At 37.9% G+C, this 26149-nt stretch overlaps 1 protein-coding gene across 11 annotated transcripts in view; it reads right to left on the bottom strand.

Moving 5' to 3' along the window:
* Positions 1 to 26149, bottom strand: part of EYA1 (EYA transcriptional coactivator and phosphatase 1) — a 98074-nt gene that overhangs the window by 36897 nt on the left and 35028 nt on the right. For all 11 annotated transcript variants that reach the window (XM_076329556.1, XM_076329554.1, XM_076329558.1 and 8 more), the window contains 5 exons: positions 21424 to 21506; positions 20816 to 21002; positions 8793 to 8935; positions 7547 to 7630; positions 1411 to 1500 (listed from right to left, as the gene is read on the bottom strand). In XM_076329556.1, the coding sequence (XP_076185671.1) occupies positions 1411 to 1500; positions 7547 to 7630; positions 8793 to 8935; positions 20816 to 21002; positions 21424 to 21506 (587 nt within the window). The remainder of the gene's footprint in view (positions 1 to 1410; positions 1501 to 7546; positions 7631 to 8792; positions 8936 to 20815; positions 21003 to 21423; positions 21507 to 26149) is intronic.

Raw genomic sequence — 26149 nt, 5'->3', positions numbered from 1 at the left:
GAAATATAACCAGAAATCAGAAACAGATTTGGAAAATAACTAGCATTGTTATACTTTTCTACAAATCTGAAGAATTAGTCCTATACATGCAACTCACTAATCCGTGTTTCTTATATCCAAAACAATCATATCTTTACATACAGCTACCTTAATGAAAGAAAACACTACTTTAAATTTTAAAGAAATAATCTATTTTATTGTAAGTATAAAAAATAAATACTCCACTAAGGAATGGAAGAAAAAATAAAGCACATTTAAATAATTTCATTACATTCTAAGATGCCAAATCATCTGTGAGTGGTTTCTTTTTAGATGAAAAGGAATCAAAATATAGGACAGATGTTGGACAAACCACATTTGAGGTCTATCACACACTGGCATTTTTCAAATGATTTTGGCTCATCTATTAAATAAGGTGTATTTTGCTTGATTTTGAAAAGGGAAACATCAGGAAATATTTAAAGGCCAATTGCTGCCAATTAACTTTGATCAGCAAAAGTTGCATTTGAATCTTTTAGATTCTTTTGCCTGTCTGGAATAACACACTATTCTAAAATCTAGCAAAACAACAACTTGATGATTAATGTGTGTTGGCAGCCTCACCACAAGCTTGCTTAACAGTTGGATTTTAAATAAACAGCTGTCTTCATTATGATGGGAAAGAAATCTGACTGTTTTCATGTTTTCATGTTATTAAAATATGATCAGAAATTGCTTTTTTCCCTTTTAAGATGAAACAGACAGGCATTATGGTGACAGTCTCTTTCAGCAGTTCGGATAGTTTTAGAACGATCTCACAAGCGTCGCCAAACCATAGCCTACGTAGGCTGAAAAAGCCCTTGGCATGCCGACGCCAGCTCCTCGCCGGACGCCACAGGGGAGAGGCAGAGAGACCACAGCGCGTAACAAATCGTACCTGCCGCTGGGGAAGGCGGAGGACCCCCAGTAACAGGCCACTGAGACAGAGAGCGTATACAATACGAATGATTTCCCTCGGGTTTAAGGTAATACTTGCCCACAGTGGGATGTAAGTGAGAAATCTGTACCCAGCCATTAACTGTTTATAGAAGCTGAAGTTTAATATTTAATGGCCTGTGCAGACTATTGAATTCTAATGTTTATAGACGCTTTTGGTGTATCCACTTCTAAAACTTGTCTGCTGTGGTCATAAATACTAAGACCTGTGAGGACAAAACCCTACCATTTAAACTATCGCAACCTTTGAATGCCAGCGCAGACATTTAGTGTAGATATTATTATATATCCTAATGACTAAATTATACAGATATTTTCTAAATGTTTCCATATTAAAACTGTGAAACCAAAAATAATTGTCAAACCACCTAATAATATGTAAAAAGAGACAAATATTAAATCACCTCTATGCATTTTCAAAGAATGAACACTTACTTCTAAATCGTTAAAGAATAGATGCGTGTCTGCCAAATTGAAAATCATCTCTTCCATTCGGAGTCCAAGAGACACAGAGGTGGGTGGATCCTTAAAGAAGAAATGAAGCGAGTACACCATCAATACCATGCCTAACATACGTACCAGAATACAAACTGAAGGAATTGCTTTTCAAGAGAGATTATTTGATGTATTAAATGCAACATCCACTTGTTCAGTTTAACTTCAGCAACTCTCTAATCCTGTACTATAACACTTACCAGTAACACTCAAAAATATGACTTTAACTCCACTGGTACCGTGATTCTGCAGCGGGACCTCTGTGGTCACCCTCATGCATCCCTGGCATGGGCTCTCTGCCCTCTGTGCAGAAAGGGCAAATCCATTTCACCTAAAACTTCTCCAGATTTTACAACTGTTTACAAGTTTTATGGTCAACCGGGGGCACGATAATGCTATTGTTACTCAAAATAAACTCTCACTGGTCACAAGTGAAAGGATTTGGTCCTGGGAATACCTAGCGACTTTAAAGCAAATCACTGTTAATGTTTTATTTGCAAATGGCAATTATATTTAAAACCACTCCTTGATTCTCCACAAAACCATGCTTTAATTATGCTTTTAGTTTGGCCCACCCATGCAGAGTGAACAAATCTATTGTTTGTTATTAATACATAACACACTTTAACTTCTCTACAGAAATTACCATAACAACTTATTCCTTACTGAGCTAATAAACTCAAAAAGCATGTTCAGCATTGTGGTTACCAAATGCATTACAGATGTTTGTCTTGTTCTGATTTTTTTGTGTTTTATATATTTTCAATCTGAAAAATCGAAAAGAAAGCCTAATATATACATTTGATATAGGGTTTCTCATTTATAATGCCAAGTATACCCAAGCGCACAGAAGCATGAGTTTGAAAGAACATGTTATATTATCTCATGACACCCTCTATTAACAATGTTAGTTTATTAGGAATTATATTTTAAACAGAACTGCAGAAGTGACAACCCATATTTTACTCAAAATAAGTTAATATTCTAAACCTGATGACAACTCAAAGTTAAAAACCAAGAGATGCAGTCCCTAGTTTCTTTTTCCACCTCTCAATCAAATTAATAGGTGTTTCAACATGATCTCTGAACTTTCAAACATTTTTCTATAACTACTGGTTAAAAGGCAAAATGTGTCAGTAGCAAAGAGTTGGAAAAGAATGGTGATTTGGCAGCCTGTTTGCCTTCTGGAAATGCCAAAACCTAAGTAAAACTAACCAGAAAAAGAATTTTGGAAAGAAGCATTTAGAAACAAAGTTACATAGAACAGACAAAATATCTGTTCTTGAACTCACATATGTTAAGAGTAAGTAAGTGTCAAAAAAATAGCCCTTATAAACGGGGAAGAAAAATTGCATCATGCTATTTTGATGAACTTTGCCCTTAAAAATAAGCCTTCTATTTAAACTGGTACTGCCAAAAAAAGAATATTTGGCTTCTTAATTCAAATGGAAAGACTTTAAAATATGAACAAAAGTATTCTGTCTCTCTGTTTTAATACTGCTCTATTTGTAGACCTACGTCTTCTTTTATTTTACTTTTGTAGGCATGTAAGCAGGTGATATTTTCTCTCTAGCTAGGCCTGAGGCTACTTTTCTTACTGACATTCCGCTTATCTTTGTGCCTAGTCACCACCCCACTATCCTTCATAGCTCATTAGCCTTTTTTTTCAAACCAGACAAGGATTTCTATTGTCCCTGAGCACTAACAGAAGTCGCCCCACAGAACTCTCTGCTCCAGTTGTTAAAAGGAGTTAGATGGACTAAGTGTCTAAGATGCAAATGAAGATCACTAGCTACACCTTGATTATCAACTGCTAAGGTAACAGTGTAGAACTAATCCCATTCTGAACTTCCATCAGGGAACAATATTTCCAATTATCCAATATCCAACAATCTTTCAATAGGAACATCATTTTGAAAAGCAGAATAAATTGGCAGACAGAACATGATGTTGGTTATGAACCCATACGGTTAACTTTAAATAAATGGCTGTGAATATATATTTTAAGTTTCTATGTACACGTGACAAATTAAACATTTTTATTAAACTTTTTATCACACTTCTGAGTCTGAAAAAATGGCTTTTTGTAAATCTTTCTGTGAGCCATTTCACTCCAAGGTATTTTTAAATGGCAGAGAAAACAGAATGGGGATTTCTCTGAAGTAATATTAAAATAATGCCATTTATTAGGTTAATTTAATTAGGAGAAAAACAAATAAGAAAATCATTGGCACCTACTGAAAATGTCAGATTAAATACAATAAAAGCTAAGAGAAGAAACAAAACAGGTTGCTTTTCAAAGAAACCTTAATTCCTTGATTAAACACAATCTTTTGCTATGGAAAGTTCCATTTAGCATAAAAACTGTGTTAAGCTGCAGCTCTGGATACCCACATATTTAACAGAAGCAAAAGCCTTATCTGCATTAGGGTTTTAAATATCTGTGTAGTCACAATCTTGCAACTACTCTAGTAAAAAGCACAAGAGCCTTGGTTTAAGGCACTGCAGTAGATTAAACTCTGATGTCAGACATTACAGTGGGGGCCGAAAACTTTAAAAACAGACTAGAATAAGGTTTTAAAAAAAAAATAATCCCATACCGAACCTTCTTTTGCAATTTTAAGCCACTAATTGCTAACTAATTATTGTAAGGTGTCACACAATGAGGAGGAAAGCTAACACTCTCTTCTTGTTGATTGGGATTTGCAGGTTCAGGTGGAGTGTCTTTTCAGGTATGGTCAAAATCAGGTACAAATCTCTGAGGGAGGTACAGTTTAGCTAAAGAAAAGAAATACCAATGTCAAACTGCTTAAGCAGGCCTCTTGTTTTGAATACTGGTATTGGAGCCAAAACATTGTCTGTATGTCATTTCTAAATTCTACCCACTTGATTTCTTTGTTTGGTGGAGAAACAAGAAGCTGAAAAACAGGAAAGTTCACTTTGGGTACAAGGCTTATTTTCCACTTAAGCCTACAGGTCACAAATGAAGGGTTAAGTGAAACCAGGCTTTGTTTTTCTCAATCTCTAAAATATATTAAACCACATTAAAATAGCTTATAATTTAAAGGAAAATTCCTTTAAAGCCTCTGAATATAAATGTTTTTACGGAGAATGGAAATGTATGTAAAGACCACAGTGTTCTAGTGCCAACACTGAGACGTATTTCCACCTGCTCCAAGATACTACAGAGGGGCTCCAACTTTTTCCAAATTCCAAAACTTAATCAGTTGACATCTGGCTCAAAACATAAGTTTTGAGGTGCCAGAAGCCCTAATGTCAATTAAAGTAACTGATAACTTGATATTTGATCAATAGATCTCTCTCTGTGCATAATAAAAAAAAAATACCAAAAGCAAATGGAAATGTTTTGTTTTGCTGCTTCTTCTTTTCTGGAAGTACAAATCATATTCCTATACTAGTTTCATACATGTCCATGAAATTCACAAAATTCAAATCACCCTTAAATAAAAATGTAGCAGTTTCTACCATGACTGTGCAAACTGAAAAATAAGGGTATTATTTTGTTCCAACAAAGCTGAAGGACAAAAGCAGGGAGAAAGCAGAGCACAATAGCAGCAAAAGGAGAGCAGGTGATAAGAAGAGATGAGAAAGTAAGAATATACAGAAAAGGGTGGCACAAGCAAGAAGTTATGAGGAACGAGGTAAAGAATACGGAAAAGAAAATCAATCCCTTCAGCAGCAGGGCTGCTCATCATTCATAGTCATTCACCATGAAACTCACTCAGGCGTTATGAAAGAGCTGAATGCCAAGTTGCCAAATCCCCTACTATTTCATTAGGATATTTTTGTTTGTTTGAAGATCCAGCTTTTGTATTTTAATGATTATGTGAGCAGCTTAGATTCAATTTTTTAAAAGGGCATTTCTAGCCCTCACCACAGTGCAGAAACATATGAGAATGTGATGTTAGATTGTTCAAAAAGCAGAATACAGGTGAAAAGAACAAAAATTCCACTCAACAATTTTTTCTTTTTTTCAGATTGACTTATGATCTGGATTTCTGATTTTAAAAGGCCAGAAATCATTAGGAAACACTCTTTAAAAAAATGTGTACCTCCCATTGCTGCAAATAAACCCTACAATTCTCATATGACAGACACATGTTTTAGCACGTTTGCTTTGAACATTTGACACTATCTTCCTCTAATGTCTATGGAAATTGCTAACTGTTGTCTGAAGCTGTCAATAAGCCAAGAGAAATTGTGATATAAGTGAAACTTTAAGAAAACAAAGCAAGAATGGCACACTTTCATGACTGCATCTGAGAGCCAAGGACATGCACGTTGCTACCCCTCACCAAAAAGGGGTATTTATCCACAGCATGAGCACTAATGCTGTCATCCCTCTTAACATCAACGGCCAGTTGTCGTTTAGCAATGCAGAAGTATTCTGCCACATGCCATGCAACCAGAGCCAGCCGGGGGAAAGCTACATCTCAAGTAAACAGCGCCCACAGTGATTGAGCTGCAATCAGGAGTCACCCAGCTCCTTGCAGCATCCAGCAAGAAAGGTGTTTATGTTCAGGCCCCAATTAATGAAACCACTATAGGGAACTAGTAACAAGTAGAAAAAATATGCTTGCACAAGTACTTCTACGGCAATGACTAATTAGGCTTTTCCAGCCCTGCTCTGCTGCCCAAAAGCAAATGGTGAGATTCTGTGGGCAACGAGGTTTTTTGTGAGCACTGGGATTTGTTCTCCTCATTCTGAGCTGAACTAAACTGTCATGGATTTGGTGATTTTTGGGGTGCCATGCAAAAGCTGTTTTTGGAGGGAGTTTGTCATATCTTCACAGAAGGCTGAGAAACGGAAAACAACTTTTTGTAAATGTTTAATACTCTATAATGCTACTGTCTATATGTATCCATACAATAATTGTCAAAACATTTAAAGTTCTAGTGTCTTTTTACTACCGAAATAGAAAGTATTAACATGTAGGAAACCAAGGCTGCTGAATTAACTTGCTTTTCTGGCACATAATGAAAAAAACATTATATTGCTCAAACAGGTAAGCTGCTATTACAGCAAACTCTTCTGAAAATACACCGCACCTGAACAAGCAAGAAAGGTTGCAAAGAAATACTGCTTTTTATAATGCAAAAAGCTATTAGGAGGAATTCAGAACCTGACCCAGGCATGGACTGAATCAGAAGTAGCTTTGCCCTTCACTCAATTGGGTGTAGGGTAAAAAATTTTGGTGATAAATATAAGCTTTACAAGAAGACAGAGTGATTACATGAAGCCAGACAAAACTATCTGGTTGTTCTTTATATGAAGAATTTTTTTAAAGTTACCAAAAAATCACATTCTAGTTATACCTCACATGAGGTGAACATGAAATGGCACAACAGATTTTAGCACAAGCTGAGACATCAGCTTTCAAATACAATCCTGGAAAAGCAAAGTTTGATCTCACAAGGGCATTCCATTCATGAACTGTTCTTATTCACCTAAGACCGTGTTTGTCTTCTGAGAATTACTGAGGAAACCCACGGTCTGTAGACATATTCATTAGTTCAGTTTATGATTTATAGACTGTGCATAATAGAAAGATTTGACTCGTAAGCAGACTTTCAAAAACATCAGTCACTATGTAGATTAAAAAAAGTTAAGGTAAAAAATTTTAGACTAATCTGTCTGTGTCCCAAAGTATTCTTCCTCTTGCCTTCTCAATACAGAGCACACTCCACTGCCGATCGCTCAGAACTAAAACGTTATTTTAGCAATCACTCCTGGAAGCTCTTCACTTTCTGAAGGAAGCTAAACCTTTGCAGATTTTGATGATATCAACAGGTTTCAGACACTCTGTACCTACAAACCAAACCTCAAGCGGTCAAACTATTACTCCCAATGCTATTTAATTATTTACTGAATATAAGAGCTGAGTAAGTGCAAAGAATGGACATGTGAAACAGCTTTACTCCTTGATTTTTTATGTCTTGAAACACCAGTACCATTTTGCCTCTGGAAAATCAACTAATGTTCTGGTCTTCCTTGTGTATCAACCATAAAACAGCAAATATTACTGAAAATTTCCATCAGTTTCTTGACACTTACCCTTCCATATCTGTTGGCATAGGACCCTGTAAGCAAGGAATGGAAAATGATGATTGTCTCATCCAAATCCCAAATGAATACTCTCTGTAAAAAGAGAATCAAATCAATGTGTTCCTCTGTGAAGCTGATACTTGAAATGGAAAGTTAAAATTTGAATCAGTAAGTGCACAAATGAGAAAATTGTATTGAAATGGTTATATATTAAAACCATAGTTTCCTTGCCATTTATTTTCAGAACTAACAAGTTTTTTCCAGAATAGGGTAATACAATCTGTTAGCTTTTTACTACAATTGCTATTATATCAAATTATTCTATTAGAATAAAATTATAGTTATTGTCAAACACACACAGAAAATGAGATGTACGATGTACTATTTTAAAACCAGATGTGAGATAGAAACTGAAGTAAATGAAGAGAAGCCTCTGAAAATTAAATCTTCTGGGTTTGAATTCTGTATTTCTGAAAGTCTTACAAAACAAAGTTCATATAACTGCTCTTGAAAATGACCTCTAAAACCAAAACAAAGCAAATTGCTGCTAAGTGCTTAAATCGTTTTAATCTATGTTCATTTTTAATGGATTTTAGGCACCTGAAGAATGAAAATTATGAACTTGGATGTTGCATGTGTAAGAATTCATGGCATCAGTAAATAATTCTTTCGCTTACAGCCAATGGAAAATATGTGTTTTAAATTTGTCCTCTGACCACACACAAAATGATATTTTAATGAAAAATGAAGTGTTCAAATACAAGCATTTTAAATCCTGGTGAGATTGTTTTTCCCATGATGACAAATGGGCTAAACTTTTGGAAAGGAAAAGTAATGCAGTGTGGACACTCATAGCTGTGGTGTGTCACTGGAGATGCATTCTCAACAAAAAGCATGGGCCACTGAGGGGAATGTGAACATAGCATGAGAGAACAAAAAACACTATTGAGCTAGAAGTGTCTCCTGTCCAAACGCAAACCTTTCTTTGATTTGGGAAAAGCTTGCTTTTTTTTTTTTTTGTGTGTGTAAATCACAAGGAGAAAGAAACCCCCAGTATTTTTCAGAGAAAGTAGGTGCTCTTCATGAAGAAGTTTCTTTAGAAGAAAAATTCTATCTTCTACAAAAATACTGTTAGGAAAAAAAGAAAGGGAGCTCCAATGCCACTTTATTTTTGATGTGTAAATAATACTTCTCTCTGCAAAATAATGGTGAAAATAGAGTCTGTAACAGGTCAAAGACATCTAATATAATGTACCTCTAGATCTGAGTCAGGTGGTGGTGAAGGATTATTGTTTCTTCTGCCACGTCCACGTGATTTCCCATCTGAACTACGACGCAACCTATCTGAATCTGAATCTTTAATGGGTGTTGATGGACTGTGGATTGTACTGTATTCTGCTGTAGTAAAGAAATGACATTTTTACCTTTCAGTTTAAACTTCAAAATGTTCCACTTACTTGCTTTTTACATGTGACACTAAAACCAGGATGTTCACTAAAGAGTCCTAACTAAAATAATTAAATCTACAATGATAAGTGGCAATACTGATACATAAATTAAATAAATCGAGTTCAAGTTATATGTAAAAACAGAAACATAAATTATTTCAGTAAACAAATAAAAAAGTGAAAAAAAAATCTTCATTCCTTCAAATCATAGAGAAGATCATATCACGTCATAGACAAGATTAAACTCTAAATGAACAATTTTAATGGATACCAGCTTTTTTTTAAAGAACAGTGATTTAATTCTAAGTTTTCAAACATGCTTTAAGATAACCATTATGGTGACTGGTAAGAAAAAAAACCATCCAGGTGTGGAAAAAAAAAACATAGAAATTGAAAACTTTTCCAAATTGCTTGATTGCAGACACTTTACTTTTAGATGACTACATTCGAGCCAGATGAATAGAATTCCTTCTAAATATGGCATAAAATAGAATCCTTATTTTCCCAGGGTAAGTTCAATTAATAAGTTTTAAATATGCATCAACTATGAAGATGAAATTTATAGTATTCTTCAAAGGCCCACTCAACACTGAACTTTTCCAAGGAGTACCTTCAAGACAGGATACAATTCCTTATAAACAGTATTGTATGCTAATTATTATGCTTCAGCAAAATTTATTTACAAAAATATTTACTGTTGTTGAACAGGTAGAAAAGAATGATGATTTACACATGTAAGAACAACAAAGTTTTCTTGAAAACATGCTAGGTGGAAGATGTTTTGCTATTCTTAACATCCATAGACTCAGTAACAGTGAAGTGCTTGAACATTAACAAAGCAGACACCCAGCGTAAATTATCTTTCCTAACTCATTTAACTAGAAGTACTATACTCCTCAGAAATGCAACAACACATTTTAAAATCTCTTTTCAAGACTTCCTTTCACAGTCTTAAGTTCACAGAGAAAAGACTTTTATTTTGACGGTTATCATTAATTTCTTTTTCCTAAAAAAACCTATTTTTGTGAAGGCGGCTGGAATTTTCAGCATACAATATATTTATCAATTTCACTTCTCAGTTAACACTATTCTTTAGAGTTCAGTAGATGTGGATATTTGTATCAATATTAATTTACTTTTTAATCAGCCTAGACCATGGCATTCCAGTTTGAACAGACAGGTATACTTCTCACACAAGTGATTCTTTCTCCTAAAAAAACATCCTGTTGAGGTCAGAGGTTAGATTAAGAAGGAGACTCTGGACATCTGTGTAACACCACATATTCACAATTACTCAAAATAATAATGGTTGCTTGTGCTGAATGAAAGGAAAAGGTCTTGAAGTTCTCATGCTCAGCCTTCAAATCTACACTTAATGGAAATTAGTATATATGATATATTTAACATTATACTTTTACCTAAGTATCTCAGGCTACATTAAACAAAGCAGAATAACAAGTTAAGATATAACTCAAGGTAAAACAAAGAATCTTCAAAAAAGACTCAACCTATACCTGAGAGTGATTCTGTGTATGTGCCAAACAACAAAAAATCATCCAGCCACATCAGTCTACGTAACTAAAGACAGACGTTTAAAAGTTGAAGATCACGTACATTCCAATAACATACATTTTTTCCTATGACAATGTACACTTCAGAATATTTATTTAAACTAATACTTCGAATGCTGATTGCTCTTTCACCTACTGTACTAAAATGTAAATAAGAAATCATAACTCAACTAGTACAAATTTTCCCAGCCTTTTAAACTTCAATGAGTTTATCTGCTATACATTATTTTTATTATTAAAATACTTAACAAAAAAAGAAAAAGAAAAGAAAGAAAACAATGCACAAAAGCTTTGAAATAAATTATAACCCAGTAAAATAAACAGAACAGAATTTCTTCAACAGGTGTATTGGCCAATGATGTTCTAAATATGTGCTCTAAAATTCAGGTGTAATGGAAAATTGCATTTCCTATCGACTAATTGAAATCAGAGTTGCTCTTGGTGTCTGACAGTATTTTTAGGAGTTTGGCTTTAGATCCCAGTTTTTTAAATTCTTCTCACAGACGTGATACACCTAAAAAATTTAAGTATTAAACTTGGGTAGTAATAATACTACTAAATAAAATAGGGAACAGATAGCATGGAAAAAGTATAAACAAAACTTCATGACAAATAAAATGAAGTAAACCTAAAAGAGTGAGCACACAGAGCAGAGCGTGGGGTGGGCGGGAAAGAACATCTGTTTGTAAGAGCCGTCCAGCTTTCCATTTTTGCAAACACCTTCATTTAAGTATACTGCATTCAAAATTTCAAACACAGGGCTGCAAATTTGGGTGGAAGCTCATTTCCATCTCCCCTTCTCAGGTGCAAGTCATCTGTCTGAATGGGCCAGACCCTCACCTGACAGAAAGACTCCCAACCCTACCTCTGGATCCCAAGGTTGGCTGGGCACACCTTAGCCCACCCTGCCTCGGGACCCCAAGGTTGGCTGGGCGCACCATAGCCCACCCTTCTGGGACCCGCTGCACCTGCATCATTCCCAAGACAACTTTGCCTGTCTTGCTCTTACGGATCTCTCCAGGCAATCTACTCTGCTGCTTTAACAGCCATACCATTAAAAACAAAACATACAAGTTCAGCATTCATTACAGCAATTGAAGTCCCATCTGTGAAAGTGGGGAAAAAATTCTTCCCTTCATGGTATTTGCATGCATTTGAAGACTGTTCTCAGATCCCCTTTGTTGTTAGGTTAACCCTTCCCTGATGATCCTCTTTTCTAGGCTTTGATTATTGCGCTCTCTTTTCTCTCCAAACTGGACACAGTAATCCAAATCAAAGTCGAGCAAAGCTTTACTTCCCATGTCCCGCAGGCTACCCTCCCCTGGACACCACTTGGCAGGGGACAACTTGCATTTTCTGCAGTATTTTCAATAAATGTTAGTTTCAGGATCCCTAGATCATCTTCCGAGGAAGAAGCGGCACCTAACTGGTCGTTTCTCAAAGACCTGGCCAAATATCGCACATGAACTGAATACACAACATTGCTAATACCTGGAGCTTCTGAGCCTACTCAGGAGACCAGTCTGTTATGAACAGTGTGACAGATGGCAGTAACCAATGGGGGAAAACGTGACACAGTGTGTAAGAAACTTATTCCATGTATGTAAAAGGAAACCATAGCATGTACTCTTTGGATTAAGGCTGCTTGACAGGGCAGCCTCCATGTGCACGGCTGGGTTACCAGCTCACTGTCCAATGGTCACTTTCAGGTCCTCATAAGGAAACCCAATTAAAGAATCCAGTATCCAGCTGAGCCCTGAGCCTTGACAAGCCCAAGCCCTGACAAATTCTGGAGCAAGAAAAACAACAGCGGCTGGGGGTACTCGGTGTGCCACTAATATTTGGAGTACTGTGAGCGGTCCGCAGGGAAAGGTAGAGCTTGGAAGGAGCTGCCAACATTCCCCATCCCACATTTGTCCAGTTCATCATTCCTGCCTAAATGTATACCTCACACCTGCTCCTATTCAGATCACATCTCCATTTTTTGAGTTCTCATCCTGTCTCCAAAGAACCCACAGCCCCTCTCAGCATGGTGTCATCTACATATTTAATAGGCAAACACATTCTGTTCCGTCATCTAAATGATTAATGAAAATGCTGGGCCCAAGGCAGACACTGAGGAATGCTACTGTAGCTATCCTTCTATTTTAACAGCGAGCTCTCACTGACTTCTCTCTGGACATGGTTTCCTAAACAGCTTTATATCATTCTGCTGTAGTTTCTGCGAGGCTGCTTTAGCCTAGTTTGCTTACAAGACTGTTAAGTGAAAAGACTTAACTGTCAGGGCAGCAAAAGCCTTGCTGAAGTCAAGCTATATAGCCACAAAACACGTTATTGTTATACCCATTATTCTACATTTGTTGGTAGGAGGAGGTTAATTTGTTCAACCTCAGCTAACTTCATAGTAACAGACATACTTTAATATTAGCCAAGGGAAATGATTGTTTCTGAAGCGTTGAATTTAATTTTATCCTGTTCCTGAGCATTGCAAACACAGGGAAGTGCAGGAGAAAACCCAGCCCTCCACAAAATCATGAGTAGAAAAGGGGGTGAGGATCAGCTCTCCACTGCCTGTCCCAATACTAAAGCAAGATCACCAAAGAAAGCTGGCAGCAGCCAGGTTAAACACAAGAAGGAGGAGTTCAGATAAAAGAATCATAGAATCATAGAATAATTTGGGTTGGAAGGGACCTTTAAAGGTCATCTAGTCCAACCCCCCCCTGCAATGAGCACGGACATCTTCAATTAGATCAGGTTGCTCAGAGCCCCGTCCAACCTGACCTGGAATGTTTCCAGGGATGGGGCATCCACCACCTCTCTGGGCAACCTGTGCCAGTGTTTCACCACCCTCAGCATAAAAAATTTCTTCCTTATATCTAGTCTGAGAAAAAAAAAAAAAAAAAGCTAGGAGATTTGTAGCACCTTTTCTCAAAAAATGCCAGGCTCCCAAAAGATTACAAGGGTTCAAGAGAAGCCTGGAGACACCCCGAGAGGATTTCAGGGGTGCTATGGCCATGTCTGCACTAGCAGGTTGGGTCTGTGGGACCAAATAAGTGGTGGCAACGACCCCAGGCTCCACTGCCTGTTCCTGGGAGGTCATTTCATTGTAGGTCCAGCCTGATCTGGTGTCCTGAGCATCCTCAATAGGGGCTGGAGGAATTAGGAGCTGTCCTGGAGGACACCTTCCAGGTTAGTTTTGTCTGGAAGGACTCCAGCTGGGTGCTCTAGGACCGCTCTGCTGAGCCAAAGCTCTTCGCTTCAAAACAGACTCCTGCTCCAAATTAAAATGCTAATGTAGGCACACCCTAAACATACAAACAACAGCAGCTTTGGAAATCCCCTGAGATTAAAATATCTGGAAGCTGGAAAAGTGCTTAGGGCAAGTCTTAATACAAGCTTAGCCTGTCCTCGCTGCTCCCAGGGTGTCTGCTGATGGCCACTGCAGCAGGCAGGGTAAGGGGCCGGTTGATCCATCGGTCTGGACCACTAAAGCCATTTCTGTGTGTTGCATACACCTTCACAAAATTATAATAATACTGTAACAGTTATTCTTCTGCATCCACTAACAGACACGTAATTTTAGACCTCTCTGCTATGGCACCTCTCTGCACTCTGACACCAAATGTTACTGCTTGTTTCTGCTTCACACACTCTGCATTCCCTCTTCCAAACCTTGACCAAGTGTAATAGACCCAATCTTGACTTCTCTAGTCAGTAAGAAAAACATTTTTAACCCAGATTCTATAAATGTATACCTCCTTTTCCAACCTACACATAATTGTGAGAAATAAAATACGTTTTCATTCTGTTTTACCTAAAATATATGAACCCTACTGTAGCAGACCTTCCCCTGTACTACAAGGAACCATATTATTGCAACTTAACATAAAATATCATAAGCATATACTTCCCCGTTATATATCATCGTGGATGGCTTTGATGGTTTTGTCACACAGGACAATTTTCCATCATCTCATAAATGAGAATACTTTGATTACTTATGAATAGACAATACAGCCACAGAGATACCAATTTCAACACTGCATTCTGTAATTCCTTTCTGTTTGTTACGGAAATCCCGCTAAATAATTGCTGTATTTTCTTACTATTGATTTCAATGTACTATACAGCAATAGTATCAAATGACAAATTTGGGGAAAATGAGCTGTCCCAGAAATCCCAAAATCAAGCCTATCTCTAGGTAAGTCTGACTGGCAAGCGTGTGGGTAGAGCTCTTGCTGTTGACAAAGGCATTGCAAATTTCATCAGACTTCTTCCCTACTACACTGAAAGGGTATGCAAAAAGGAGTAAACGCACATTATCAAAGTAATCATATCTCATGTCACAATGTAAATCACATGGATGAGATGGGTCTAGGATAGCTACTACAGTCAAATGTCTCTGCAAATAGGTATGTACAAATATTTTCCACTTAGATTGTGCCCAGATTAATGGTTTCCCCCCAAATCTTATACTTAATTTCAAATAAAGACCTTAAATCCTCAGGCCAGTGTTATTTCAACTCCTGTATACCAAAATAAAAGTGTAAGATACAGATAGTTGTAATATGTCGGTCTCTTCTTACTTTTGCATAAATAAAGCTGAACACAAAATTTCACTATACAAACTTCTTGCTTTACTGTTTACATAAAACTGGACCAGGATCAAACAATGCAGCAGAATCACATAGGTATTTGAGGATTATTTTTTTACTTATCTATTAAAAAAAAAAATTAATACTACTATAGTAGTAAGTAAAAGTACTAAATAAGTATTGCAAGAAATACAATAATGCCTGCTGACAGGATCATAAAACGATGTCTTTAGTGTTGTTTTGACAAAATGTCAAAATCTTCTCCCTCTGAAAAACAGATCTAACGTTTGTCTATTGAGGACTACTAGCATACTATTATGAACTTGACAGAAACCCTCAATAATCTGTCAAAAATATTGGCAAATACTCAAATTTATTTCAAGACTTGGGTGACTTTTTGATTTAGGATTGTATATTCAAAATAATTACAAAATATAATATTGTGTATATTATGTAAACCAGTATACATTAGGTACGTATGACAACAACTATATTAACAAGTCCTGCAGTGGTCCGGAATTTTTTCTCCAACTTTCAATGTTGAAGAAAAAAAGATTAAGCAATCCCATAATGGTCAGGCAGTGCCTCTCTCTATTGTAGGCATTTCTTCCTTACTCATTATCTATGGTTTCAAACAATTTGAAATTATTGTTACTTTTAATCCTACTAAAAACAATGATGAACATCCTATTTATCTACTAAAAAAATCTATTGAAAAGTGCATCAAGTTCTTAGCCTCAACATATCTTGTGACAGTGAGTCAGGCTATATGTTGTTGAATGCAATGCAAAAGAGTTAAAATTTGTACATTGTTAACATAAAAACAGGAGAACAACCATTATCAGAAAAGCAAAACCAGTGCTGTACTTTGCCATTTATTATTGCATCCAGTCTCATTTCTGTTTTTACAGAATTTTCATTGTTTCCTTCCTATATAAATATATACTCTAGATTTACTCTTAATTTATATTTATGAAAAAGAGCAAACATCAGAACACCAGTAACATACTGCCAATACGGCAGTATTCGTTTCCATACAGGTATTAGTGAAAAGTTGCCTATATAGTCTATTTGCTCTGTTTCACTTTCCTGTCTCTAATTTATTGTTAAGAAATATGATCAGGAGAAACTGTAAAAGTAGATTTCCCTTTTGCAATACTAAATGTGATACAGTGTTCAAGGAAAAAGAAGTTTAGTCTTTAAGAGCAAAATGGTGACCCGTGGCTGAGAACAATATTTGTTGGCTAGCACAGCCCTTGTGGGGTTTTTAATCTGCATTGTGAAGTATGTGAGTAATACGAAAAAAACCTTCCAGTAATATTTTAAACATACTTATTGCAGAAACCAAGAAAACTGAAAGAGATCAGATCTCAAGAACAATGCAAGTCTCTCTTGCGGGAACCTCTCTTTAATAAATTATAAATACAGCATCATATGAAACAGCAGGATAAATCCAGCTTTGCTGACTGCATTTCTAAACAAAAATTTGCACAAATCAAGAATTTTTTGTTACCAGCTGTGATGATGGAGTTGAAATATTGCAAGAGAAAATTATTAAAGCTTTAGAAAAAGTAGTCATTTCCTACACTAACTCTTAGAAATACGTTATGAATGTTCCTCTAATTATTTTAGAACAGCAGGGCAGGCATAATGGATTGGTGCAAAATTCCATCCATCCAGGATAAATTTCAACACTGGCCAACAGCAGGTGACTAGGTGAGAGAGCGTAAAAAGGACAGACATATACATAGTGCTAATTCACCCACTGTCTCCGGTGATTTTTTGTGTCAAGAATTTCTTGAATTGAATTTGGTACCTGTGCAAATCCATTAATTTTCTAAGTTTGTCTAAGCAATGCATGAACTGGCATAAACTTTTTGCATCCACAACATCCTGCAGCAAGGAGCTGCACAGCTTACCTATATGCAACCTAAAGAAATACTTCCTTTTGTTCGCTCTGAACCCGCTTCAATGAATTTGAGTATAGGAAGGAAGAGTGAATTTTTGCTCACTAGTCTACTTTTATTATTTTTTATCATTTTAATTATTATTACTTCTCTTACATACTACAGCTCACATGAAAAATCAGCAACTCATGAACTCAGCTGTTCATACCTGGGATAATCTACTCATGTATGGATTGAAAGCTCATCCCAGAAGGAACCTAATACTCTGTTGTTATTCTGATGAAAAACATTTTATTCTGTAAAGCAAAAGTTAGAATTCTACAAGTGGGGAAAAAAACTGTGAAAATTCTTACTTTTGAACTGAAATAAAATTTTGAATGAAATCTGAAGCAAAGCACACATTAAAAATTTGAAATGTCATACTGAGATTTATTGTTTTATTTAATAATTTTCTGATTATGTCACTAGCAAAAATACAGCCTTCTGTTCACAAGAAAATAACATTAATTTGTATGTCTGATTTACGGAGACAGGGACTATCAACCTTTGTGCAGTCAAAAGGTTTTGTCATGACTGAGGTACAAGAAATTTTTCAGATCCACAAAGGAAAAAGAAGAAACACTGAGCATGGAAAATCTCAGGTTCTTCTGCAAGAATCCCTGGACGTCCTGGATTGCATGGCAAAAACTTGCATATTTAACTAGGAACTGTGGGAAACCATAAAAGGATTATTTTATATTTGGACAAGGAATTAAACATATTTTAAGTGAAATTATCTGAGCTTTCTGAGTCTGCAAAACTCTACTAAAAATGTCACAAGAGCACATAATTACTTTCTTGCTTTTCACATGTTTCTTACCAGACTCTTCTGTTTCACGTACTGGCCCAAATTCATAGGAACCACCTATGTCTGTCAAATTCTTCTGGTGCCTCTGTAAAGTCTGAAGACCGTTCTGTGCTTGTCCTGGCATAGTTCAGAACCGCACAGATTACATGTTTTTTTTAAATATAGAAGATGTCTAGGGATATCAATATTCAGTAAGAACAGCTGCAATTCAGCAGCTGGAGCCCGTCCTACTAAAGGGGTACAGTAGCCTAATGATGGCTCTGCACTGCTCTCCACCATCTCTCATATGCAGCATTCCAGTTGTGGTAGAGAATCAGCAGCCTAACTTGACCAGATTGGCAAAACAGCCTATAGAAACCTGACTTCATTGTAATTAAAATTTGGTTAGTTTGCTCCTTTGTTCTGTGTTTTTGACCCAGCTGTGAATTTCCTTCTCTCTAATATGCCTTTCACTTGTCCCCACTCCACCAGAACTCCCCTCCTCCATGCTGATCCCTCTTTTCTTTGACCCCAGCCTTGCTTTATCTTCCGAGCATACTGTGTATGAGCTCAACTGAGGCTTTGCAATAAGCTTCAGCAAGAAGAAAGTAAAATTTTACACTGTCCAAGGGGAAATGGCAAGCACAGCACTGGATTCACCGACTGGTCCTCACTTCCCTTCTACCAGGATTGAAGGTTTGTGAGGCAGCTAAATGTTCTCACCTAATTTTAACCTAGGAACCCAACACGGGTATATCAGCCACCTTAAACTGCTCTCATACCAGTGGAGAGGCTTTGGCACCTTAGGATTAAGACTGTAGTTAAACTGAACTCTACGTAGAGGTACTCATCTCTCTCCACTCAATACAGAAGGAGCCTAAATGGGCTTGATCCTAACTTAAATGCATAAAGACAAGTGCGTAAAGATAAATGGAGAAGTCTCGGTCTAGCCCTATACCTTCTGCCGACTGCAACCATGTTGGTGAAGGGGAACAGAAAGATGGCTTCCATTAGCACCTCCTAATAGAGAGTGGCCCACAGCAGGTACTTTCCTAAACGTGTCCCTGCCTGTGGTACAGGCAGCCAGCTCAAGATAACCCCATACCTACATTGACTTGTTATTTGCAAACCATTTGAAGGAACTTTTTCAGAATTGTTAAATCAGTAACAAATATTTCAGGAAAAGAGATGGTAGTCCCAGCAATACCAGAGGAGGTGTGCACATTACCAAGGAACATGCCTAAGGGAGCAGTGGTAGGGCACCTACGGATGTACAGCTTTCAATACATGAAAGCATAAACTGTAAGAGGGCTTAGGTGCAGGACCCATCCATGAGAAAGCCCACCAACTTCTTTCAAATTTTTAGACAAAACTTTCTTAACAGGAGTGTGGAAGATTTGAGCGAGAGAAGAAAAACTTCTTAAAAAGGAACTGATAGAAAAGTTCTGTCCAGGCTTATAGAGCACAGAAGACTATTTCAATAGGAAGACAGCCTTTAAGCCACTAAGTTTGAGCTTGGGAAAAATATACCTCCTCTCTCCGTATGTGTGTTTACTGTTGCTTTTAGGAAGTATCAACTACTTTAAAAAATATATGTAAACATTTTGCAAAAGATCAAGACCCAGATGATACAACGATTCAATTTTAGTATCTTGATAAAAGCTAAAACTTGATCACATCTGTTTTTTGGGGATAAGAGGAACTTACTGCTTCCAACTTAAAAAGAAAAGCAAAAAAAACCCACAAGAAAACAAAACCAAAAAAATAAAAACAAAGTGAAAAGCAGAGTAATTATGCAGACTCCAATATGCATCCATATATTCTAAAAGCCGCAGACTCCAATATGCATTCATATATTTAGAAAGATTCCTTTCTCAAATACATCGCACACACATGTGATCTCTTGTATATAATCACACGCACGAGCTCTATTTTCTTCCCTATTTACTTTCAGCAAATGTATCAAGAGACAATCCTGCATACATTTTCTTCAGGTACACACTCATGCAGAAAAGCAAGAGAGTCCTAGCAAATTATATTAAAGCTCACATTGCACATGCAAGATCAGTCCCATCAAGTACTTCAAGAAAACTAAAAACAACCTCCCCCAACAAAACTCCAAAACAAAACCTCCTGATAACATTGCCAAATCATAGCTGCTTCTTACTGCATTACTGAGAAACACATCTGCAACCTTGGACTTTCTCTCTGACACATTTCAAACTTCTGCCATCTACTAACTACTGACATGCTTGAACTGTTAAAAAATGTATTTTTATTTTTTTTTAATAATGAGAAAAGTATTTTTCACCTCTCATTTCCAAAAACAGCTGGAGCAGTTTGGCATAAATGTTCAAAAAATATCTCAACTAGTAAAGGACTGCCAAATTCCAGCAAGATAGGTAAAACGACTGGGAAGAAGGACAAGCCACTGAAAATCTTTTCTTGAAATGGAAACACTTGTGCAATTTCAACTCCCCATTACAAGCATTATTATGTCCTCCGAAAGTGAAAAACACAAAAGCTCTCTTTCAAGTGGACAGTTGGGCTATGGTCTGAAGGCCTCTCGATTTCAGTCTTACTCAGGAAAAATCAAAGGAGTTTATCTTAATGAAGACAGAGCTTAAAAGCATCAGGTTCTGGTTTAGTGTAAAGACCTTCCCATATCCTGCAATTTTTAACACAAGCATTTTACAAATAAATACAAACAACTTGTATTTCATACAAGCTTTAAACTTCTACTGATCCAGGTTTTTCTTTAGTCTATTTTCTGTTAGAATTTGTGCAAGAAGGGCCACAGGCTCAGCATTAAGAAATAATTAAAAAAAAAAAAAAAAAATCAACAACTACACACACAAAAAAAATCCAATTCAACCCCCTTTCAACTTACAAAAACGTGCTTCATAGGGACCATAAAATCCATGTAATTACCTGCTGCAGGATCTGTAACCGCTTGACTGGTGATGCCAGATGGTGGTTCTTGAAGCTGGTATGTTGCATTTGTGGAGGGTGTCGTTGGGCTGGTGTTGCTGTTTGTCATGTAATGTGAAGGATATGGTGAGCTATTATAATACTGTGCATATTGGCCCTGGCCAAAACTGGGATAAGAGGGATATTCCTGCAAGAAAAAAAAGCAACTGAATAGTCCATCAAAGTTTTGCTACTTTTTAGTATAAATTCCAAAATATAACTACAAACACATGTCAGACTTTCAGCACGTATGCTTCCTGGACTGGATGCTGTCGGACCTAAAGCTGTGGAGCAGTAAAACGAAATCTAAATTACACATAATTTAGTATGTCTTCTCATACAAATAGTTTATTAGGCACACCACTGAAGATGCGTGAATAAGAACATCAAATCCAGACAATTAGTTCTACTATTGGAAGATGATGAAATGAAGAAAAACATTTATAAACAGTAGTTTAACTTGAAATGATGCAAATTTCAGTCAAAAAGCTATTTAAGGGTTACATTTTTTCAGTGGATGATAATTCTAAGTTTGCCAAAGTTTCCTTGACTCATATTTACAAATTTACCTGCTGTGAACTATTAAATCCAGTAGAATTTGTGAGTGAATTATTTCCTGCATATATTCCTGATGATGTTGTAAAACTGCTGCCTGAAATGAAATGAAACATTATGTGAATTACTAAAATACAGTATCGGAAAATAACTTCCATCATGTGATCATATCATAAGGATATGTCATGTTTGTAATATTTCCCATATGTTGACTGATTTGGTTGTCATCAGCTCTATAACACGTTAATATAGGGAAAGTGATAATTCATTGTCCCTACACTGTGTGTTTCATTATTGCAATAAAAACTTGAAATGTAGACAGAAATTTGGAGCCACCTCAGGTCTGACTGAATATTAGGCTATCACACCCCTCCAAATAATCCCCAGCGTTGTGGAAGTAACGAGGGTTTCTTCCCTTTCAGTTTTTGTTGAACAATAACTGCGAGCCTTGTCCCAAGAGATGCCATCTCCTCTCACTGAAGCCCACTGGCTCCGTTTCTCCTACCGCCTTAAAGAACTGGGTCCTCTCCCCTCCCTGAGCCTCAGCGCCCGAAGGAACAGCAAAAGCTGTAACTCTCTGCTCCGAACAGTTCAGCCCGACTGCGAAGCCATTAGGATTCGCTAATCGATCATAAATAGCCTTGGGCCGCAAACATTTTTCTTTTTTGATAGAGTCTATGGGGCATGACACAAGGGAAAAAAAGTACCTCTCTGAGAAGGGAGACCCAAGATTGAATTTAGCCCAGAGACTGAATTACCGCCTTCACCTCCCTCCTCCCCTCACGAGCCACCAAAAATAGACAGATGGGGCTCTTGTTTAATACCTAACCTGAGAAGCTGTTCCACTAAAAGGGCAGCAACCCCCTTTCAGCTGTTTTGCCCTCTCTGGTTATAACCCAGGACTGACACAGCCACCAGCTGAGACATATGGGTGCACAGGGTGAAGCTACATAAGCCACCAGAAAGTCTGTAATGAGGCAACCTATTGAACTCGTCCAGCGGGAGAGCACCAGCCAGTGAGGAGCTCACATTAAAGCACACAGGTTGTTTACAGCCTCCCTTGCCACCGAAACCTGCCTTAGTGCAAAGATATACAGAGACCTTGGGAGCAAAAGCTTTCAGGTGAGCAAAGGAGGCAAGGAGGGATGGAAATCAAGAGGGCGCCAGGCGTACGGATGCACCAATCCTCTGATGTACCCGACGAACTCAATTAACCACCAAATCCTATGCAGCGGTTACTCATTGGGAAAAGTGACATTTCTTGCAATTCCAAGCAGCGGGGAATGCAGGCAGGGCTGCGTGCTTAGTACAACCCCTAAAGGGCATTTGTGAGCTATTTACTTTTTTTAAACCAAAAAAACACCCAAAACCCAATAGGTATCCTAGCTGTAAGAAGTCAGAAGGAAAAATATTTAAATGCTTTGATTGCAAAAGTTACTAAAAACGCGCACAGTTAAGCCTCAAAGTAGATGTGAAGTATGTCCAACAGCAGCGGGAGTAAAAGATGAAGCTTAAACTTAACATGTGATAATGACTGTAAACACTTCTCTTGTATTTGCTATTAGCACAAAAGCTTTGTGGTTGTTGATAGATGCTACTAATCCTGTGAACTAAAATCAGATTACTTCAGCAGAAGAGTTGACATCCAAGTTTAGCAGATAGTACAGATAAACAGTACTAATGAGAAAAACATGTTGTTTTAAATTTAATTTAAAATTGGAAAACAGATGTTATTTTTTATTATAACAAACCCCAGAGCCAAAATACAGCTGAAAAATATTTTAAATTGCAAAACTTTGAAATGCTATTTTATTTCTAAGAGTGCTTTGGCTGGAAGAATGTAAGTCACTGTGTCTCTTTTTATTTCTGTAGTTATTTCTGAGTGATGCAGTAATGCATTCAAACACAAGTTTTATGGGTGCATGGTTTGAACCATTCTGATAGGTATAAAAGGCCTCTCATAATTATAAGAAGAAAAAAAAAACCCAACAACTTTTTTTAATGAATACATTATCTTTCCACAGAAAGGTTGGCAAATAATTTGCAAGAGCAAATGAGGAAAGTAATTACACGCCAGCCAGCATCTCTCCCTCTCAGACAAAGACACACACATACTAACACGCAGATCTCTCTCTTTCATCTCATGGTCAGCGCTGGCTCCTATGGAGGAGGGGTAGGGGTCTCCTAGACCGTAACAAACATGAAGCAGGTTTCTCAGAAACAGCTCTGTGGGCCACCCAGAACTACTGGCCTAAAGTTGTTTTTAAAATACTCCAATTTTGCCATTTGTTTTTTAAATAATCGGCCACAGAACGGCATAGAGCTGCTGTTCCTGCCTTAGCTGAGCAAACACAAAAATAAGAATCTTTACAAAACACGTGAGATTTACTGCCCCAAGTTCGCCCACTATGTAGCTTTAAAATGTGATAAAAGCTGTAAATTGCAGGTCAAAGGTCTATTTTGCAAAGAGCGGGGACCCACATTAAAGCTGAGAATCCCAGGCAGCGTCGGAAGACGGCCGGACCCTGCTGGGACCAGGGCGTGGGCTCCAGGCGCGGGGCTCGCCCCCGTGCCGCCGTGAGGTGCAGGATGCGGTCCTCCCCTGTGTATTTGCCACAGAAGTCCATTTGCTTTCCTAGCTCAGTCTCCTTGCCATGGGCTATGTCTATCATCAGGGTACAATGTATGTGGCAGAAGTTTAGTGCAGCTCTCCTGGGAAAGCCTAAGACGGCCAGATGGGCTATTTAAACTCAAGGTTTCTTCCGTTTGCTTACAGTGTTTAAAAATCCTTGGCAAACTCCCCCTTGTTGTCCTAGTAACTGCTTAGCCATCCAGCACAATATTTTTATACTGTATAATAATAACCGAATACCTTAACGTTTACTTTTGTATGGATGAATTCCCAAACCAATTGGTTAGTATATTCTCAAACATCACAGTCTTGGTAACTAAAACAATGCTGGTGCTCATCACAGGTCTAGTACCCTTCCAGCGGTAGGATACTCGGGTGCAGGGTAAAAGCCACGCTTTTATCACAGTCAAAGGATACTCAAGAAAACAGTTGCAAAGGGAGCTCGCTCTTTGGCGTTTCCCCCAGCCCTTCTCCACTCCATTTATCCTCACTGAGCAATCCTTATAACTCTGCCAATATAGGAACAACGGCCCATTCCCACAGCCATTAGTCATGTAAGTGGTCTTTCAACATCTATGAAGCAACTTATATGAAAAACAGCTTAAGGAACATACTTATTAAAGTAAGGGTGGCGGGGAGCGGGGAGATGGGGCAGCAGAACCGCCTAGGTCCTCTTTCCACCCTCTCCCCTCTGCACCCCCTGTAATAGGGATGATAAATTTGTAACAAAAAAAAAAAAATCCAATTACCAGAATAACCTTAGCAAGGAGTCACAGGCAGCGATTTTCCTCATCATTTTCAAAAGTTGGCAGTCTCTCCCTCCGCTATTGTTCGGTGACTAATCACGCTGTAATTTTAGCAGGGTCAGGAAAAGCACTGGGTTTAATTGGCTGCACACGCACCATGAGGCAGCGCCTTTACGTTGCAGGGAGACATTCACCCCAGGGAGAGGAACCAGAATAACTCCAAAGCTTTCGAGCGCAAGGTAAGCCCAATCAGGGAGCACGAGCACAGCAACTGCAAGGCCGCTAGGAAATCCCCTTTACTACCGGCAAGAACGCCAGCAGGGCCCCGAGCATGCTGTCACGTAATGCTTGGTTGTGAAGTAGGTTGTGGGATCCATTATCTCCATTTAGCAGCTCAGCAGCCGCACACAGGAGATGAAGAACGGCTATTGCAGGCTATGACAAGGCTGAGGCTGCAGCGTGCCCATATACTGCTAGAGGGGAAAGGGAGAATAAACTCATTGCCCTCTCCGGAGGTTTCTGCACAAACAGCTGAACAGCAGCAGCACTATCCCCATCTTCTGTCAAGAGAATCAATTTTGTCCTTAAATAACAGTTGAAACTATGAATAGGTTCTCCTTCCAAAATTAAATGAGGAAAGGGAAACAAATGTTCCTGTTTACTTTTAACATCTGTTCAATCAAAAGGAAGAATTAAGTCAATTTAAAGTTGCTTCAAATTCAAAAGTTAGCCTAATGAAAACATTAAAAAGACATATATTCTCATGTATACTATAGATATATACTGTCACCATTTAACTGCAAGAAAGACCTGTTCAGCAATGTCATTCTTTTCTACTTAGCTTCTAACAATTCCACCAATATTTTCATTTGAAATATTCTCTCCTTATTTCCATTCTTATGGTCTGCAAGGTTTCTGTAGGAGACCAGTCCTTCCCTCATCCACACGCCCTGCTGTTCATGAGCACAACTAAAATGACATACACACCACGGGGACCCCCAGACTCTCCCACTCTGACCTGTGGCTCTTCCACCCAAGCCAGACTGTCAGCGATCTGCTGCCTTCCACGGGCAGGCAGCTCTCAGCCCAAGCACGGCACAGCTGGAGCAGAACCCAGGCTCAGACACCCTCCTCCCTCAGCCCTGCAGACGATACTATCATGAAATCAATGCCTCTGACTCTCCTCTCGTTAGAGCTTCACAACTGGGTCATCTTTAACACATTTCTTTTGCAGAATATTTTTAAATCCTTGCCTTTCAATGTGTACAGCTGAAATGCTTTCCAAGATCTTACTGTTCCACCTCTTGACAACCACCACCCTTCCATGACCTTGACAATTCCGATCTTATACACATTTTGCAT

The sequence above is a fragment of the Aptenodytes patagonicus genome, chromosome 2, assembly GCF_965638725.1.
Source record: "Aptenodytes patagonicus chromosome 2, bAptPat1.pri.cur, whole genome shotgun sequence".
NCBI classification, from domain to species: Eukaryota; Metazoa; Chordata; class Aves; order Sphenisciformes; family Spheniscidae; genus Aptenodytes; species Aptenodytes patagonicus.
Note: the sequence above shows the minus strand (reverse complement) of the source record. Positions and strands in the feature narration are given on the sequence as shown.